Genomic DNA, 20,314 nt, shown 5'->3' on the forward strand with positions numbered 1-20,314 from the left:
TCATATTTTGACTTGCTGACGTGTCTTTTTCATAACTCCATTAAAAATAATAGTGACATTCTATTATGTGACTTGTTATGCTACACATCTTTCATGACTGAAAATCAGAATTATTACATTTTATGCTGTTGACTTTCTGTCCTACAATCATGTGAGAAAGTCTGTCATTGGCTTCCCATGCGTTAATGGTTCTTACCAGATTTTCCTGGTTTCTTCTGCCTCTATTTATAGCGGCCACTATGTATAGCATATCTTGTGCTAAAAATTGACATTAAACACAAGACAGTAGCAGGAACCATACACATTAAAATAAATATTTTTGTACCCTACAGAAGTATAGAACTCAAGTAATTCATACATGGAAGGAATGGTAGCATTGAGCCTTAAATAAATTGAGCAAATTTGTTTGTGTATTAAAAAGTACGTTATTTTAAAAGTATAACATTTCACATAAAATTATTATTTCATAAGTAAAATATTATGCATTCATCCCATTTATCTTTTAATAGTTATAAATACCTTGTTTTTTAATTTTGGTTGAACCAAACATGTATGTGAAAACCTAGTTCTTTTCATCATGGGACAGTTAGATCAGAATCCTGAGAAAAAAATTTAATGCTTGGTTTATGATAGATTTAAAACAAATGCCTCCTTACAGTATGTGTCAGAGGAGTGTTTCAGAAGTAAGGGACCACACTATTTATTCTTAGTGGTGTGAGAATTTTGTTTTCAAAAACAATATTCTAGCCTTGCTTGGAAACAATTTCTTTGCCCCCCCCCCCCCCCATAAGGTGGTCTGGTATTGTTTTAGTTCATAGATTGCTTTAACTTAGGCTTAATTGAAATATTGACAATATAATACATTTCCTGTACATTTTGTAGCCACTTAGCAAATAAATATAGGTAGTGTTGTTCATTGTATCTCTTCCAAGTCAATAACCAATACTTCCAGTAATAAAAAATCCCTCAACAGATGGGTCAGGTGCCAAATGAAAAGCCATATATTACCTCCTAACTGAGTGGTGTCCTTGCAGTAAAAAGCTCTTTTGTTGTGACTGATTGATGGGAAAAGACATTTATGGGTATTGATATAGCTTCAATAAGACCACAAGAGCCGTCAATAGCTAGGCATTTGTCACAAACACTGATCCTCATTGTCTGGGCTGATATAAACAAACTGAAAAAAAAGCATGAAGCTAACAGCTTTTATACCCAAAGCATTGCCAATAAAATCATTTGCCAGTTGACTGTCTCCTTGGGTTAGCATCAAAAGGACTATGATAATGTGAAACTGACAACTCTTGGGAAGAAAACGAAGTTCTATATTTATCTAAGGTCATCAAAGAGGCAATGCTTTCTTCCTGGAAAATTCGAACTAATTCAGACTTATTATTTAATCATAAATGATACACCTATCTCCTCCGAAGGACCTCTGATGCAGTCTGAGTGGACACCCTCAATGGAAGTTTTATTTGTTTACCAATCTTAATATTTTACAAATACTTTTGACACTGCTTAAGTACAACATACTGTTGCTGTGTATTGCTGTTGATGTCGTTATGCAAAACGTATGATGTATTATTGGGCCAGCAGGTATCTTTTAGAATGTTTAACTGGTACTAATTGTATATGGACAAGCTAAAATAAGCTTGATTTTTATTATCTTTAGTTATTTCAGTCTTGGCTCTTGCTATTTTTAACCTTTTTGATAGTTGAACGATTTCATTGTCAGAACTTCAGCCATAATGTGTCAAAATTTAGAAATTAAATTAGTATGCAAATCCAATGTCATCCACTTAAAAGTTTCAATAGTTTTACTAGACTACATTTTACAGTAATAATGTATATTGTCCAGACACATATGGAGGCATGGATGGGGCCTTTATTTTATTGCCCTTCAGTGTAACATAATTCTGTATATTACACACTTCTGTTTTGGAAACCATTTTACATGTATTTGAATTGTTGATTCAGTTTATGAAAATATGAGTTCAAAGAAAATATCATTCTTCATTTTTAAAACATTATATGAGACAATTCAGTGCACAAATGATGTAGCCCAGTAAATGGAACACAACGAACCGTTATATATAACAACGGAGAGCAGTAATTGGTTCAGATAACTGATAGATTTATTCAAAATAAATTGTATATCCAGAGTATTGAACTTTTGATTACAAAGTTTGAACATTTCACTGTATTATTGTATAATTTGTGTAATGCACTGCATTATGAGGGTGTGGGAGTAGATTTTGTCACCATAAATAAATCGATATTCCTAGTTGATTGATCTCAAAATTGCACCAAAAAAACTTCTTTTCTCTGTTATTAACATTTCAAAAGCTTTTTGCATAGAGCTATATTGTTTAAAATAAATAAATACATTTCTAAATTTAAAAAAACTCAAGACTGTAGTTTCTAAATTATTTGAGTTCAGAGTTTCCATGTATCTCCAATAGTTTAAGGGAAGCAATTCCTACATTGCAACCAATATTACATAAGTAATTATTTGTATGGGGCCTCAGCTTGTAGCCATTTTATTGATTTTAGATCACAAGATAAGAAGGTGCTAAGTGGGCTTTAATTTGGTTGGATGCTTTATGGCACAGCAACACAAACAAGTTGTTTAGTGCCAAGGCAATCGGAGTAAAGTTCCTTGTTCAAGGTAGACCATGGTAGCTAACTCATTTTTAGCCAATGTTAGTATACTGGATGTCAGGTGGGGTTAAAGACTTGTAGGTGTGTTTAGCAGTATTGTTACACCACTGTGTACAAGTAACATGGATATTTATAGGAGGGTTCATAGCCATATGTGCCATATCTAGCTACATGCATAGATGAATACATGTAATGTGGATAATAAAAATATTGTGCTTAAATTTCTTGGATGGAAACTTGATAGATACCACTCACTCACCCTGACTGCCAATAGTTTGTACAGATCATCACAAATAATGTGCTTTGCTTAATCCCTGAAGTCAGTCATCTTGGGGAACAAACTAAATCACTGGTGACTAAAAATTTTGTGTTTTATAATGTCAAAGGAACAAAGTTTTGGCAGAACTGTGAGTGAGTGAGAGAGAGTGTTTGTGTGTGTATGTGTTGCACAGATGTTAGAGTAATTCATATTCAGAGTAATGTATATACTCGCATATAATTCTGATCAAATTATATAGCCGGATCGACCTATGCATTTTTTGTGACTCATTACGAGAACAAAAAACATATCCTGTTCTCTGCAAGCACATATTTTAAAAACAGATCAGGGTCTTTGTTGTTTGCAGTTAGACCTGACTTGTTTCCAAGTATAAGGAATATATCTTTTAGGGATGTATGCGTATATTTATAGTGCAATGACATAATTGCGAGTAATATGCAAATGAAAATAAAAAAATTGGCATTACTGAATTTATACAAAAAGCTTGGATATTATTTGTCGATGCAATTCAGATTTAGTCTTTATGCCACAAAGTTATATTATTAATAAGTCAGTTCCAATATAAAAAGGAAACAAAAATTTGACCAAACTGGAATCTTTTTCATAAAAGAAGAAAATGTGAAATTAAGACATTTGAGGCAAATGGAATATTTTCTTGGTCTTCATGTATGTTTTTTAGATATGTTTGCATTGCATCTATACATTTTTACTTGAATCTCATTCTCTGATGATTTAATTTATCTATCTTGTCATTTTCTTCCTGACTTCATTGCAGATCACTTCTTACTAAAGCCTTTTCCTCTATGGTTTAAATACAATAAGGATATTCAGTGTTTCATACATGAATGAAACTAATAAACAGATCAAACATTTACCGACTGTTGGATATTACATGACAACACTTTCACCTGTATGATTACCGTAGATCAGGACCTTTCAGTGATGCTACAATCAGAACATGCTCAGTGAATGAACCAGGGTGTTGTAAATGTTTTATCTATCATGTAATGCATTTCCTGTTGTGGGCTGTTCAAAACTAATTACATGGTGTTTTAGCCACCATGTTATTGTTTGACATCATTTATCTCGACTCATCTCTTTTGGCACAAGATTCATGGCTCCAGGAGATGTGAAGAAGCTTTCCTTTATAATTGTCCACATGTCCAGTAATCTGTACAAACATTCTATCACTTGTTCCTGTTGTTATAGCTTGAGGGGACAGGGGTAAAGGGGGGGGGGGAATTTAGTCATGTAAATCAATAAGCCATTTTGGCTAACAGATTAACACAGACACACATGACTGCTTTAGGCATGGGTCAGGGTAATTGTGATATATTTGCTTAGAATGGGGTTTATTACTGAACTCTGACAGGTAATTGAATAGGAGAGGTGCCTGAAATAAATTTAAGTCACGTGGAACTTACCTCATTGTCATAAATATCCACATATTTTTTGAATGCTTTCTCCCACTATCTCATACAGTGCCATAAGTTTTGATCAAATGATAAATTAAGCTTTTTGCTTTTGTTTAAAGTGAACACCATTTAATTCTATTCAGTACCTTTGAGCAGAATGATAGATTTGTTCATGAAAAGTATTTTATGGTTCTTCTTGTTATTGCCTGAATATTGAATAAAGAGTGTTATGGTGTGCCAGAAGAGTCAAAACTACTGGTACCCTTGCTGCACTGTCTGAATATCATTGCATCATTATCCAGTTAACATTACAACACTAAATTTTGTTGATGCATTGGTAATTTTTTCCATTGCATGTTAAAATTTAGTTGCATTGTTTAACACTGATGTCACTGGAGCAGTTTAGTGTTTGTTGTTACGCTATTCATAGACTGATGTAGTAATATTCAGATAGTGACACTTAAGTAGTTTGTCTTGTTGTCAACAGTATGTTATCATAGCAACAGTAATGAAACAGTAATTTAACCCTTATGAAAGTGTTTTTTATTATTGCAACATTACAGTTGTATTTTACCACTCCAGAGGTAATGTTACCATAGTAATGATAACATTTATTGTAGCATGCTACAATTAATATTTTCATGATCAAATATATAGTTGCAGTGACAAAAACTACCAGCCCACTAGTATTTGTATACTGTTACAATGGTACATGAATATCGTCAGTACCAATGCAATTTCAAAATGTAATTAGTATTATTATTATTATTATGCAACTCAGCAACAAGTAATCTCCCCATAAGCCCCCTATCTTGCTAAATATAACTCACATAACACGTGCAAATCACATGACTGAGGTATGTGCAAACAACTGGTTAACATATACAATGGTACATGAATATTGTCAGTACCAATGCAATTTCAAATGTTATTATTATTATTATTATTATTATTATTATTATTATTATTATTACTATTATTATTATTATTATTATTATGCAACTCAGCAACAAGTAATCTCCCCATAAGCCTCTTACCTTGCTAAATATAATTCAAATACCACATGCAAATCACATGACTGATGTATGTGCAAACAACTGGTTGACATATACAAATTAATAAAATTCTGTTTTATTAATCTGTAAGGCTTTAACATGCATGAGAAACAAGAATTAAAAAATATATGACACTTATGAAAGGAACTATGTGACGGTATGTTTAAGTTCACCATTTAAAAGAAAAGGCCAACATTTTACATGTACATTATTAAGTCTGAGTGCAACTTGAAGCTTGTATTGCATACAAGTTATTTTAGTCATCATACAGCTGCATAAACAATTATCATTTGTAATACAGTGATTGTCTCAGACTTTATGGTATGAATAGGGTATACATTTTAACTTCAGGAATCCTTAGTGGAAATACACTGATCAAATTTAAACCAATCCCTTTGTACAATGAATATAATATTTTCATGTGTATTAAAACTATTTAAAAAAAACCAATGAGAGTACACAAAAGTTTTCAACAGACATGGCTGCTGTATGGAAACAAATTGCAAATCATAGCTTGAGATACTTGGCTAGATTTAAATTGTTCAGTATCTGGTTTTGGGATTTTTAAATTTGCATCTTTTGTTAACTGTCAAGAGTATAATTTATGGTTTACTTAAAATATATTAGGTATGTATATAGGTATACCCCACTACCACCCACTGACCCCATCTGTAGATTTTATAGAGGGGTAGAGTCCTGTGGAAATCAATTTCATTTTGATTTTTCTGTCATTTAAATTCTCAAAGTAGAGTTGTTGATAGGTATTTCAGGTGTGGAATGAAGTAAAACGCATGCAGCACTTTTTGCATTTTATCAGTCTTATCTAGCAGTACTGTAGAACAGTTTCCAAATATGGTTGAACAATAATCAGTTATTTTTATATAGGCGTTACAAAAAAAAATTCTTGCATCTTGAGGAAGATACTCTCTTGGGATATGCCAATAAACATAACATTTCGTTTTATTTGTACTGTTTACCATCTTGCTCAGCTTGGACCATCTCTGCACATTTTAGTCTGGTTTCTTTTCTAGACTGCATATCTCAAGGTCATCATCGTCAGACATATTAATGCTAGTAAATTTAGTACAGAAAGGAAATCATTTGTGAAAATTAAGAAGAGTAGAGGATCTAGTATTTAGCTGTGTGGAACACCAAATATGGTTGTTATTGAATTAGAATTTGCATTTCCTGTACAGAATGTTAGGGATCTATTTTCTAAATAGACTTGAACCAATTTAATTCTGATTCGTCATAGTTGTAGCACTTCATCTTAGCAGGATTAATTAAATGCCAGGATATGGAAGTTATATAAATGAGCTGATGTCTTTCAGTTTTGATTAGTTTTTGTTTTAAACTTTAATTGATTCTGATTTGGCAGCTTTTAATGGTAGAATTGGCAAACTTGTTTTACAACATTGGTTATTCAATATTCATACAATGTATCCATCATATCAGGGGCATTGATTGATGTATGAATATTAATTTTTTCGTTATGTGGTATATAATGCAAGTATATAACTCAAATAAAAAATAGTTTGGCTTTAATTATGAAAAATGTTGCATTAAAGATGTTATGAACACTGTAGTTGAGCTTTCTATGACACTATCCATTTTGTCCTCTGGACTTACTTCCTCAGCTAATTGAGCTGTCTTGATATTTGTCATATGCAAATTCCTGTGAATGTCTCATTGATAAATCAAGACCCAAGACACATGAGATGAAGGGATGCATTTTTTTTGGTCCACGATTGACTCCTTCCTTAATTCATTGGTGGACCAAGTTGATGACAGAATATATCAATTAGAGGTACTTTTTTGCTCGACTGATGTTGAATGTTTATTGTCTTTCCCAGTACTTTGATCATGGCTAGAGTTGCACCTACCATATTTCATTTAGTGTTACATACAAACAAGTCTAACAACATAGAACTTGGTCCACTAGTGGATTGTGGGATAGCAAATCAGGATCTACACTGTCCATTTTAATTCTTATTTCAGGGAAATAGCATAGACTCATATATGTTGGTGCATTATTGATGGTAGATCAGAGCCTACACTGTCCATTTTAATTCCGATTTCATTGAAATACCATTGACCCTAACTGCATTGCATTATAGGATTTAAAATCAGGTTCTACACAGTCCATATAAATTCTGATTTCAAGGCAATAGTATTGATCAAGTCTACAGTGCATTATGGGATAGCAAACCATGGTCTACACTACATTTTAAGTCTTGATTTCAAGAAAATAGTATTGACACTACCTGCTTTTACATTATGGGATGGTACATAAGGGTCTACAAAGTCCATAATTCTGATTTAAGGAACTAGCACTGACCCAATCTGTGGTACATTATGGGATGGCAAGTCATGGTCTGCACTGTCCATTTTAATTCTGATTTCATGGAAACCACATTGACTTGTACCTGCTGGTGCATTGTGGAATGGTGAGTCTGGGTTTAAACTGTCCATTTTAATTCAGATTTAAAGTTAACAGCCTTGACCCAGATCAGGGTGACAGTGATCATTTGACATCTGATTTTAAATGTGATTTCAGATTAATAGCCTAGACCTATATCTGATGTTGCATTATGGGATCACAAATACCAGTCTATTCTATTTTTGGATGTGTGTGGGACAACATTGATATCATAATGGAATGTGAAGAACATTACAAAACTGGTGGGTTCTTTATTTCCAGTTGACTGCTCCAATGGCCCATTGGTTAGAATGTCCACCTTGGATGTGGAAGGTCGCTAGTTTGAACCCCAGCCGAGTCATACCAAAGACTTTTAAAAATGGTATTTGCAGCTGCTTCACTTGGCGCTCAGCATAAAAAGGTTAGTGTTATGGCTGGTCAGCCTGGTGTCAGGATAAATTGACTGGGTGGGACATGATGCTTCATGTCTGCATTATGATGCTCCAGTGCTAGACATCACTATAAACTGCCACACTGCAGACATTGTGGCAATATGACTGAAAAATTGTTAAAGCTACATTAAATATCCAGAACACACACTCATTAATTTCCAGTCCTTTTTCACTACCAAAATAAAATAACTGAGCTTTCAAGGATGTCATAAGCCAAAATCATGAAGTGGTCACTTTTTGCACCTAATAGGAAAATGGGAGTAAAGGCACATGCAGTCAACATTTTATCATCAGGACATTGTCAAGATCTGTCTTGAGCAGCAGGCAGTGGCAGTTCACCCCGTTGTTGCATACTTTTGGAATAACACCAGAAATTTAACTGGATAAAAATGTGATCCTTTCACTGGTGGTTATGCAGCTTGAGTGAACATTGATAAATTAACGAATGTTTGCAGAGCAATTAGTCATGAAATGTGGGCGAAAATTTATCTTCTTTGTGATTTGAGATGAATTTGAAACTGGTTAAGCTGGCAAAAAGTGCTTCATTGTGGTTGCAAAAAAGTTGTAGATACTAGATAATTGTCTTAAGGAAAGTATAGTGTAAGGTACACACCACCCAAAATATGTATGGTTTATTTTTTGTAGATTTTTTACAATTATTTTCCACAGCAAAAGATTTTAAAAAATACAGCATAAAATCTGAGATATGTATAATTGAAACTGATGCTAAAACTTTACCTAAGAGTGCACTGAGTATAGACAATCATAGTGTTCGTTTCCAGTTAAATTTATGCAACACGTCAGATAAATTTATCATTTGCAAAAGTTTGAAATTATTTGACAAGAGTTTGTTTTTGCAAAGATTATTGATTTTATTTGACAATACCAGAGAATATTGAAATTACTTTGAAGTACATATGGAATCCTCCCGGTAGTCGAGTGGTTTAAAGTGCTGGCCTTTACAGATCCCTGACATATCTCTCTGTCCTAATGTTTTGAGTCTCACACATCGCCAACGTATGTGAGAAAGCTTGTCATTAGCTTCCCATGGGTTGGTGGTTCTTCAATAACCATTATAGCACCAGATCAGGATCTGTGCTAACTGCTCGATATTTTGAAAACATTTAAATTGTCACTGATTGCCATATATATTAGCTTATAAGTTGAGTCCAGCTGCAAAGAGCACAGACCCAGATCTACCACTGTATAATGTACTTGAAGATCTGGATCTGTGCATTTTGTTAGGAGTAATCAGTAGGAAAAAAATGGCATAGACCCAGACAGGTGAGATACGACATGCAATACATACTACGACATATTGTCCAAAATGGTTATATATATGTAGCTCTTATTTTATTTACAGATCAGATGAAATGGACATGGTGATGTCAGACTTGGAAAGAGCCAATGAGGTGAGAACTGAATTTTGTAATAAAAAGTACCTTGCAAAAAAAGGTAGTTTGTATATTATTAACATTTATTTCATGAAAATCAAAAAAGCAAAACAAATTTACTCTTTCATAATAGATGAAAACATGTTTGCAGACTGAAACAAATGAAGTTTGGCAAAATACTGTATATATTCACTTGCTAGTCCAGTCCACCTGCCAACTGCACAGACAGAGATCTACAGTGCCAGCTGATTTTGTTTTTGCAGTCTGTAAGGAGTCATCAGTAAAAAATAAAAAAAACAGACCCTGATCTACTGGCATGTTATGTGACAGCAGACCAAGGTCTATGTTGTTTGCAGTTTGACTTAATTAGGAATATATATATGGTAGATGTTACAGTTTGTCCATAATTACGAGTCATTATGACTAAATTAACATTTGCAAATTAATTTTTTATGAAAAACATCCCTCTAGTATTGAATGCAAACAAAAAGTAATAAAAGTGGATGGCACATTTATTTTTGCACTCTTACAATTGACACGTTATACTTGCCAATCCATTTTATTCTCATTTGGTGAGGTTGTGCATTTTGTTTTGCCAGTTTTTTTTTCAGACATGGGTGGGACATTTAATTCCATGAACACATTACTTGTTTCTCTTGGAATCAGTTCACACATCAGCATCATATAAATGTAAAAAGATTAAATTGTCTCATTAAATGTTTTATTTTAAATCTGTAGCGAGCATCATCAGCAGAACGTGAGGTGGAAAAATTAAAGCAGCAGTTAGTGACAATCACAAATAATCTGACACAGTCACAGCAAACTCAGAAAGGACCTGATATGGAGCATGCCATCGACATTCTACAGCGCTCTAGCCTGGAAGTGGAACTTGCAGCCAAGGAAAAAGAGGTATAGAATGAGCATTTGATTAGAGCTTTCATTGGAATATCCATAGCAGCCAAGCCCACTTCAAAGATAGGAATTACATAATGCATGCATGCTAGGGCTGCAAAGTGTACCATAATTTTGAACTCTTGTGCAGTACTTGGCAGACTCCGCATGGCCTCTAGTACTCCAAATTGCAGTCACCAATGGCACAGTCTCCAGTTGGGTCAGAAAACATACCTACCTCATCTCCCCTCTTCCTGACATTTTGAAAATTTTAATAAAAAATATATAATTTTCATTATGATTTTTGATTGGTAAGAAATGCCAAATTTTCACATATATTTAGTAAACACAAACTTGGATGTACATATCAGTTATGAATATAACCATAACAAAATTGCAGTTGTGCATCATTTCCAGTTTACCAATCAGAGTGCAGTATTTCATTTTGTGCATTGCATGATCATGACTAGTTGGTGCAACCATGATGGGTTGTTTGTAGGAAAATGGGCTGGTCTTTATTCCATTGTTTAAAGGTAAGCTCTGTAGGCATGAAGAGTCAAATATTTGAGCTCAACATCTATGCTGCTTTTATGAATCAATCAGGCAGCATAGTATAGCTTCAGAAATTAGTTCAACCTGGAAGTTAGCTATGGTAGTTACATTGGTATTTTGTATGTTTAACAACAAGCAGTGTGTGCATCTGTGTTTCACATATAAAGGGAAAATTCACCTATGGTCAGGGAGAAGTACGGAAATTTATATTTAAGTAACCTATGGAAAGAGGCAAAGTCACAAAATTAGTTCCAACCAAAATGTCATCATTTTCATGAAGAAAAAAAAAAATCAATATAAAAAAGAAAAATAGATGTACACCTCTCCCTTGATAACTCGCACACAATGGGATCCACAAATGTAGACCACACTATAAGCAAGGCACGAGTTACAGAGGCACCTCCAATTTTTTTTTAAAAATCGCTTTGACATCGAGAAAACTGTTGGGGGGAGTGGCATTTTGGAACTGCGCTGTTGATTGACTGAATCCTCATTTTACAATCACATCAATGATAATTTTAATAACGCACTTTTTCTAATGAATTTGTTCGTTATTCTGTTTAAATAACATTTATTTTCAAAATGTCCAACATATGAAAGATCATTCCAACTGTTTTCAACAACCATCACGTGTATGCGAAAAAATGTGTATTCTTCCACTGCTTTTTGTTTTCTTGATGAGTCTGGTTCCCGTAGTGGTGTTTAATATTATCCTGCTGAATCGTGAGTCCACAATGCAGGGAACTAGACTGTTGATACACCACCAAACAAGATTCCTTTTCTTAAAAGTCATGCGACATTTATTTCCTGAGACAATTGTTTACGTTGAAACAAAATTTTTTTATTGCTCAATTAGTACAATATTGATGTCGTGAATTAATTAATTGGAATTAATAATGAAACTTCTTACCATCCCTGAGGATATCTCTAAGTTCCAGTTCAAGAATTCTCTGAGACTCGCTTGCCCACAATGGTCCATATCTGTGAAATCAAGCTCTTTATTTTATGAATTATTCATTTCGCTTGGCTGCCTGGTTTTCTTTGATCACAGTTATGAAACAGTCGGTTAATTTAAGGTAGTTTATGTTACATACACAATAACATTTATATGCATTCGATTGATCAAATGAAGTGAGTTCACCCGACATATGACCGGGGCCGCTAGATTTTAAGTTTGTAGGATTTTTGTGCCTTTTAACTTTTCTTTTATTTCACCTCCTTTGTTTGATTCAAAAGATATAATTAACGTGATAATATAAAGGAGGCCATCTTTTGATTCATTGCAAGAATACAACAAATACTTCTGGAAGTCAGTTATCAGAACACGGTCAGCACTTAATTAGGTTCTCAGAGAAATGCTCGTGGACATAGCTGGTACGGTAGATTGACAAATTTTATGTTTAATTACAAGAGAACACATTGCATATATGATGATTACACTTAAAAGGAACTAAAAGATAGAAATAGAACATAAATTTCAATTGATAGATAAAAAAATTTTGTTTAATTTGTATTTATTTATTAAAGTACTGCCTCCACGTAACGTGAATGACATTTTCATTGATCAAAATTTCCTTACATATCATTAATTGCTGTGTACTTAGGAATGTTGTTTAGAAAGAAAATGTAAAAAATTGTATGACCTATTTTTAAATTTGATATTTCATAGTGTTGATTAAAATTTCCAGGTTCTATATACCATTTTCAACAATAAAACGAGCGATGCATCAAAATTTCTGTTACCAATTTTGATATTATTTTCTTCAAGTTCAACAAGTATGGATCAGTTTTTAGGGTATTTTGTGGATGAAAAAATGGGATCCACACCTGACTCCACATTATAAGCGGATTTGCTAGTTATCAGGGCATGAGTTATCAAGGGAGTGGTGTACTTAGTTTTATTTTAGTGGATGAAATTGACCTGAGCAATTCTTAAACCTCTGAAACCAAGTGAAGTAAAATTGTATAGAAGTTTTCATTCATATGTCAGAATAATTTTATTTTTATTTATTAACATTGGGAATATTTATGTCATTGCTAAATATTCAAATATTTGTAATTACACTGAATGTGTATATTTATTTTATAAATACAGTGAACATATTCATGCGATGATATTCTACATTTCAGATCTCTCAGCTTGTAGAGGATGTGCGCAGACTCCAGGCTTCACTCTCAAAGCTGAAAGAAACTACAGAAGTTCAGGTTAGTTCACTGAAGTTGATTTTCCTGAACCTTACCAATTTTGGGGAGTTTTAGGGTCCAAGTATTTGTCTTTAAAGTCATTTTATTGGCAAAAAAATGGCACAGTCATTTCATACATTAATGCACAAACATGCCTTACATTAATACACCAAATATAGGAAAACTATAGCAACCATTTTTCAGTAAGACAAGTGTAAGCAGTAGTTGTAACACAAAAGACAGTAAAGGAAAGGATCAAAACGAAAAGGAAAACAATGGCTAATACTGTGTCACTGGGTTTATCTTGTTAGTGACAGTGACACATCCAGGATATACATTGAAATTTAATATGCATGTTTATATTCATTAATAGATGACCTGACAATAATTTCGTATCATTATAGAAATTTCAAATTTGTCAAGTTTTGAATTGTTGGGGACTTGCGGGTTTGTGGTCTAAATTGAGGCATATGTACTTGTTTTGCCAACAAAAACCTACTTTAGAACTTTCAAGTACATAATTTCAGGATGCATTTTTTTAAACATTCTATAAATCTATTTTAGATTGGTCCTTTATACCTTTATACATTTCATTTAGCCCTATTAATAATTTCATTTATCAGGTTATCATTCATATATATATACACACACACAGATTTTAATTCCATATTATTCTCAAATCTGGTCCTTTACAAAAGTTAAAAGAGAATCCCAGAATTCAGTGCTAACAAGACAGTTGAGAAAGATACGTTGATATTTTTTTTTACCATATTGTGTCCCAAAAGCGCAAAGAAAGTTGACCAAAAATGAAGTGGTAGGTAATATCTTAAAATTTCTGATAAACTAATGACCATTTATTTATAATTTCTGATAAACTAATGACCATTCTATTTTGGCAAAAAGAGATCTTGATAGTTTGGTCCATTATGGCATAGTGTCCATTCTTTTTAATAAATATAGTTTGTATTACTGATGACTAAATTTAATGTTTTATGATATTGCTAAAATTAGTAACAAAGTATAGCTTCACCATATGTTACAGAAATTTTTGTGTTAAGGGAGGCAACTCGGGTCTGGGAAGATTGTTAGACCTGATAGTTATCTCCCTTGGATATTGTTCAACTGATAGTAACACTGGTGACAGTAGGAAAAATAAATGCTCTTAAAATGAAATCACAACAGTAATTCTTCCAGTAAAGTTTTAAATGTTAATATAAATTCTGTAGTGACATGGGGGGGGGGTGTAAAAATATTTTGATCATTTACAGTAAAACCTGATTTGATTGACTTCTACTATACGTGACCACCTGTCATTTATAATCACAGTTGTTATGGACAAATAGATTTCATTATATAAATGCACTGGCTTCAGCAACCATGATTTTCTGGCTAAAAATGCATTTCAACACTGCTATGAATGACCATTTTGCAAAACCAAATGAATACCACTGATGCTTAATCAGTAGTAAACATGACCTCATAAGAGTGTCTGCAATGTGCAGACTCTTCTAAAACATTTTTATGCATGAGAGATAAATAGCACTGACCTTTATTTAATCCCTTATTTGGGATAAATTTTCATTTATTTATAAGCACAGTATAAAAATGAACAGCAACATGTTGCCCATTTATGGAGTGTTTCTGCTATAAATTAAAAAAAAATTATAAAAAAATAAATTGCAAAAATAGTCTAGTCTGGTTCCTGGGTGATGAAGCTAAGCTAGTCATTATATGCTACAGACTGTTCCAGACTAAAGTACATGTATTCAGAACTACTATTGTAGTGGTGAAGTCCTGTTGTTAAGATTAACCATTGGTTTTTTTTATGGAAGCTGTAACAGATTTGCATGGGGCCCCAAGTGGCCGAGTGGTCTAAAGTGCTCACCATTACGGATCATTGCCATCTCACCTGTCTGCGTGGGTTCGAGTCTTGGGTTCGGCCAATGTGGATATGTGAGAAAGCTTGCCGGTAGCTCCTCGTGAGTTGGTGGTTCTTTCTGGGGTTTTCCCGGTTTGTTCCTCAACTATTAATACTGGCCACCATGTATAGCCTGTCTTGTGCTGAAAAATGGTGTTAAACCCTACAACAACAACAACAACAACATATTTGCTTAGTTCCAAAGTTTGTATTGTTTATCTTTTGTGAAAAACCACAAAATCCTAATAATGCCCTAATGAGAACTCTTGAAAGGGCTTGACTGTTGCAGTCAAATATGTCCTTTGTCTTTGGTCCATTTAACATGCACACAGGTGTTAAGAGCATAGGTGTAGATCTAGTCAGTGTAGGTTGTAGGTTCTTTCCGGGTTCTTCCTCCACTGAATATACTATCTACCATGTATCTTGTGCTGAAAAATGGCATTAAATCCACAAAACCAAACCTATCCCAAGTAAGGGCCATTACATGAACAGTTATGGGAAAAAGTACCCTGTCACTGATTATTTATAAGGTATTAGCTGATATATCAGTTACAAACAAAATGTTAAATTTGCAATGTGATTTTTTCTTAAAGGTAGCCAAACTGGAGGAGGAGCTGGCATATAAAAACAAGGCCTTGATGATACTAGAGGAGAAACTGCAAAGACAGGAGGACTATGAGGAGATCAAAAGAGAACTCAAGTGTGTATGCCATACTTAACATGTGTAACACACCCACCTGATCCTCTTTGTAACACAACACAGTTTAACATTTCCACATGTACCATCATGTAACACAACAGTTTAACATTCTTAACAGCATCTTTATATAACTCATTACATTGTAACATCCCCACCATCATTTGTAACAAACCAGTGTAACATCATAACCCACACTTTTGTGTAACACAACAGTTTAACATTCTTAACAACATCTTTATTAACTCATTACATTATAATATCCCCACCAGCATCTGTATGTAACACACCAGTGTAACATCATAACCCACACTTTTGTGTAACACACACACACACACACAACAGTAACAAATGTTTGTCACCCATGCAACAGAACTGGTAAACATTGGCCTGTAGATAGAACTGGCAGAAAAACTTTAAGATTTTATATTGAATGATCCAAACTGAATGATTATTCTATTTGATAAATGATAGGAATTTTCATATGTGTGACTTGATATCAGTTTTTGACAAATATTGAAAGTCTTAAGGTTATAGCTGTGTCAGGATTTGAAATTTCACAAGTAGTGGATTGTAAGTTAAACTTCATTCATCCATGATGTAACACTCCTATCTCTGTATATATGTGTTTAATGAGATTGATACTAGAGATTATGCAAAAGGACAAGTTTTTTGTAATTCTTTCTGAAGTTGTGAGTATAATTCACAATCAAGATTGATGAGAAGTTGATAAAAGTTGTCAGCTAAATGTTGCTTCATTCTCTTTGATGGATTTGTTTTTCAGGGTATTGTTTTCCCTTCTTGAAATTGCAGTTTTCACTCTTCATTTCAGAGTGCTCAAATCCATTGAGTTCCCCTCCAGCAGTACCAGGGAGGAAAGAGAAGGTGGTAAGGCCAAATCCCTGGAGATTTTGTTATTGGAGAAAAACAAAACCCTGCAATCCGAAAACACCCAGCTCAAGGTCAGCTCAGGTGACCTCTCAGGTAGGCAGACTTGTTTGCTGTTGAGGTTCATGGTCTTTGTAACTCTTCACTTCAGGAGGGAAAAAAATAATATTGTCCCGTCCTTTTATATTTCAGTATGCACAAAGAGGATATTAAATTGAGAATTCTCAAAATGTGGGTCCAATTACCGTCAATGAAAACAGAAGATTTTAATTAGATTTCAGCTATTTGAGTGTTTTGATATTAATTATGAATTTGAATATTGATAATCCCAGTATTTTTAGCCTTGTTAAAGCATGATGATATAACATTTATTTCAAGTTGAGTACTTTATATGCAAACTGAAATAAGAACCACTTCTGCCCAGCTGTTGTCATAACCTGTGTGAAATAGATGGTGTTAGCTAAGAATATAATCCCCACTATTACACAATACATCTTATCAAACCTCCCTTTGATGTTCATGGGTATAATATCGTTTTACAAATCATTTAAAAATTGCAAAAATTGTCCTATGATGGAATTCAGATCACAAGCTATTTATCTGAAATTCAGTGCAAAGAGAAAATACAGCCAGTGTTAATTTTTGAAAGCAGTGGTGTCTGTAAATTTCCTCCCACTTTGGTATTCCAAAAACTGTACAGACTTCATGTTTCAGTGACTTTGTTTTATTGTCTTGCTTGCTAGGTATCACTTTTTTCTGACAGCTTTCTTGTTGTTGTTGACACTGGCATTAATGTTAAATATTTGCATTTAGCACATTTTCTCTAACACTGTGGATTGTCATGAAACTTGATGGGTGTGCTCATCCTGAAGGATACTGCTAATCAGAGTCAAAAGGAGCTCACAGTGACCTGTTTTTACACTATTGATTGTCTTTTGCATTTAACTCAATACGTCTGGGTTTTCATGTGGATTCATGACATTTGAAGGGTGCATTTGTCTTGAGGTAGTTTGATCAGTGGGCAAAAGTCTATCACATTGACCTACCTTTTTGTTGCTTTTAAGACTTTGGAAAGTTTGTGGTTTATGCCATGGCAGAGCAGGCGAGACAACGTTTCTTAAAGTTCTTGTGTGATGGTGTTTTCAAGAAGAAATGTTTTCATCATTGTGAATGGATAAGTATCAATTGATCTCCTATGTCAAATTTAATAAAAATAAGATTATCAAATGTATTTCAGCATTTAGATGGTTTTGACATCAGTATATGTTTCCTTGTCAGACAGTAGTTACAGTTTGCACAAAATGCAGAATTTACACTGAATTAGCACTTTTCACATATTGAAAAGAAAGGAAATACAGTTGTGCAGTAGCACCATTTCAGATGTAGTGGTGTATATTCAGTTTGTTTTGTGATAAGATATGCTTATAGTATAGACCGAAACCAGTAAGGATCCATATCTGATTATCCTTAATTACTCAAAATGATCAATATGCTTGATGTTTCAACCCATCATATGCAGAGAAATATGTTGGATCTAAACACTCTTGAAGGACCAAATATACGCAATCATAGTTCAAGAGGTCATTAGTATTCGAACACAACACAAATGAGTAAGGGGCATATAGTGCTTCTCTTCAGTCTTGTATTGTTATTAGATCATATTTTTGTATGAGCACATTTCTTGCTATCATTAAATTCATCATAATGACTGAAATATTTATTAAGATATAAGACAAATTGCAAGTAGCCAATCATTTGATTTAATAAGGCTTATTATATCCTGTAAATTGGGAGATTTATACATATTACAGATACTAATACTGTATATACTAACTTATAAGTCAAGTCCAACTGCAAACTTCACAGACCCAAATCTGCCATCACATAAAGTGTTGGATGATTTGGATCTGTGCAGATTGTTAGGATTAATCAGTTGAATAAATAAGACAGACCCTGATCTGCTTGTGTATTATGCATTGGTAGATCAGGGTCTATGTTGTTTGCAGTTGGATTTGATTAATAAGCAAGAGTATGCCATAATTAATACGATGCTAGCTGTAGATAAGATCATATATGAATCAGGAATTTTCATTTCATTTTACAAATTTGAGTTGTTTGTGCCTAACCATACACTACAAATCCTTTTTATTTGCTAGGAAAAATACTTTTCTCTCTTCAAAATTCCTTTTTATCTGCTATTATTTCAGTTGTTTTTCTTTCATTTGACCCTCTTGTCAAGACTTTCCATGTGTTTCCTCAGTCAAGAAAGGTGTCAGCTGCCCATGATTTGACAATTAACAGTACTGTGTAGATTAATAATTTAAATTGGTGTTTTAGGAGTCTATTTTTTTAAAATCGGTAATAGTTGATTTTTTAGAAAACATTTGTGTGTTTATTTTATCAGCCAGTGTGGAACAAAGCATGATCTGAAATGTTCCATATTTGGTATTTGGTGAATTCTGCAAGTTTCTTTAAGATTCTCTTATTTTTTTAAACTTCAAATCGAAGCATTTGTCGATCTGATTAAATGCTAGATGATTATATTTACTGTTTGGGCTCTTGTTCAGCCCCATTCCAGATATTTGTTTCTGGTATAAATACTAAATGTTAAGAAATGTAAGTTAAATATTTGCCATTTTGATTCAGTAGTTGGCCTTTGACAATTTTAAGTTGGAACAAATTTTTAAAATATATACAGGTCCAGCTATACAAACAGTTAATGTTTGAAGTTTCATTTTGTGGGAATATTTTATCAAAAATGCATCTGCATGCAGCCATAGTGTTTGCTTTTTAAACTAGTGGTGTCCTTTATGTGTCCAGTTCCTGTTCTGAGACTGCAGAAGTTGTTAAAGCATGTGCATTCTACACCTTTCTTGCAGGGAACACTTCACCCACTCTATCCTCAAATGCTGAGGCTTTCGCGACAATGTTGGGGAAAGAAATCGCAGAAACTTACCAACTTCCCGGAAAAGACAGTTCAAGAGAATCGTCACCGGTTAATTCACCAAATGAGAGTATAGATGCTCCATCTCCAAAAGATGAGTGTCCAGCAAGCCATCAAGACTCTAATCCATTTTTTCAGGGGCATTTAAAACCCCCCAAGACTCCATCAACCCCAACAACCCCCTTAAATAGTATAGATATGCATCGATTTCCCCCACCTTCACCTGTTCAACAGTTTTATTCACCATTTGGAAACAATCATCTCATGAATTTCATGAATATGGGTGCAGTCAAACCCGATATGAACGGTACCCAAGGACTTGATACAGGAATGGTAGCTAAAACAGTCCGTGAGCTGCTCAGTATTCACAATATAGGGCAGAGACTCTTTGCAAAACACATTCTCGGCCTTTCACAAGGAACTGTTAGTGAGCTGCTATCAAAACCAAAGTCGTGGGACAAGTTGACAGAAAAAGGACGAGAGTCATATCGAAAGATGCATGCATGGGCAGTGGATGAAAGAAATATCTTGGCACTGAAAGCCATCTCACCAAAGAAAGGCAAGTTG

General features: G+C 33.8%; 1 protein-coding gene across 1 annotated transcript in view; it reads left to right on the forward strand.

The window, feature by feature from the left end:
- The window catches only part of LOC149777021 (homeobox protein cut-like 1), a 195,892-nt gene that overhangs the window by 143,225 nt on the left and 32,353 nt on the right, over nt 1-20,314 (forward strand). Inside the window, exons 8-13 of the mRNA XM_089941788.1 lie at nt 9,643-9,691; nt 10,412-10,582; nt 13,247-13,321; nt 15,812-15,918; nt 16,748-16,899; nt 19,683-20,306. Coding sequence (XP_089797914.1) covers nt 9,643-9,691; nt 10,412-10,582; nt 13,247-13,321; nt 15,812-15,918; nt 16,748-16,899; nt 19,683-20,306 — 1,178 coding nt within the window. The remainder of the gene's footprint in view (nt 1-9,642; nt 9,692-10,411; nt 10,583-13,246; nt 13,322-15,811; nt 15,919-16,747; nt 16,900-19,682; nt 20,307-20,314) is intronic.

This window comes from Sinohyriopsis cumingii, chromosome 18 (genome assembly GCF_028554795.1).
Source record: "Sinohyriopsis cumingii isolate HCF-2022 chromosome 18, ASM2855479v2, whole genome shotgun sequence".
NCBI lineage: Eukaryota > Metazoa > Mollusca > Bivalvia > Unionida > Unionidae > Sinohyriopsis > Sinohyriopsis cumingii.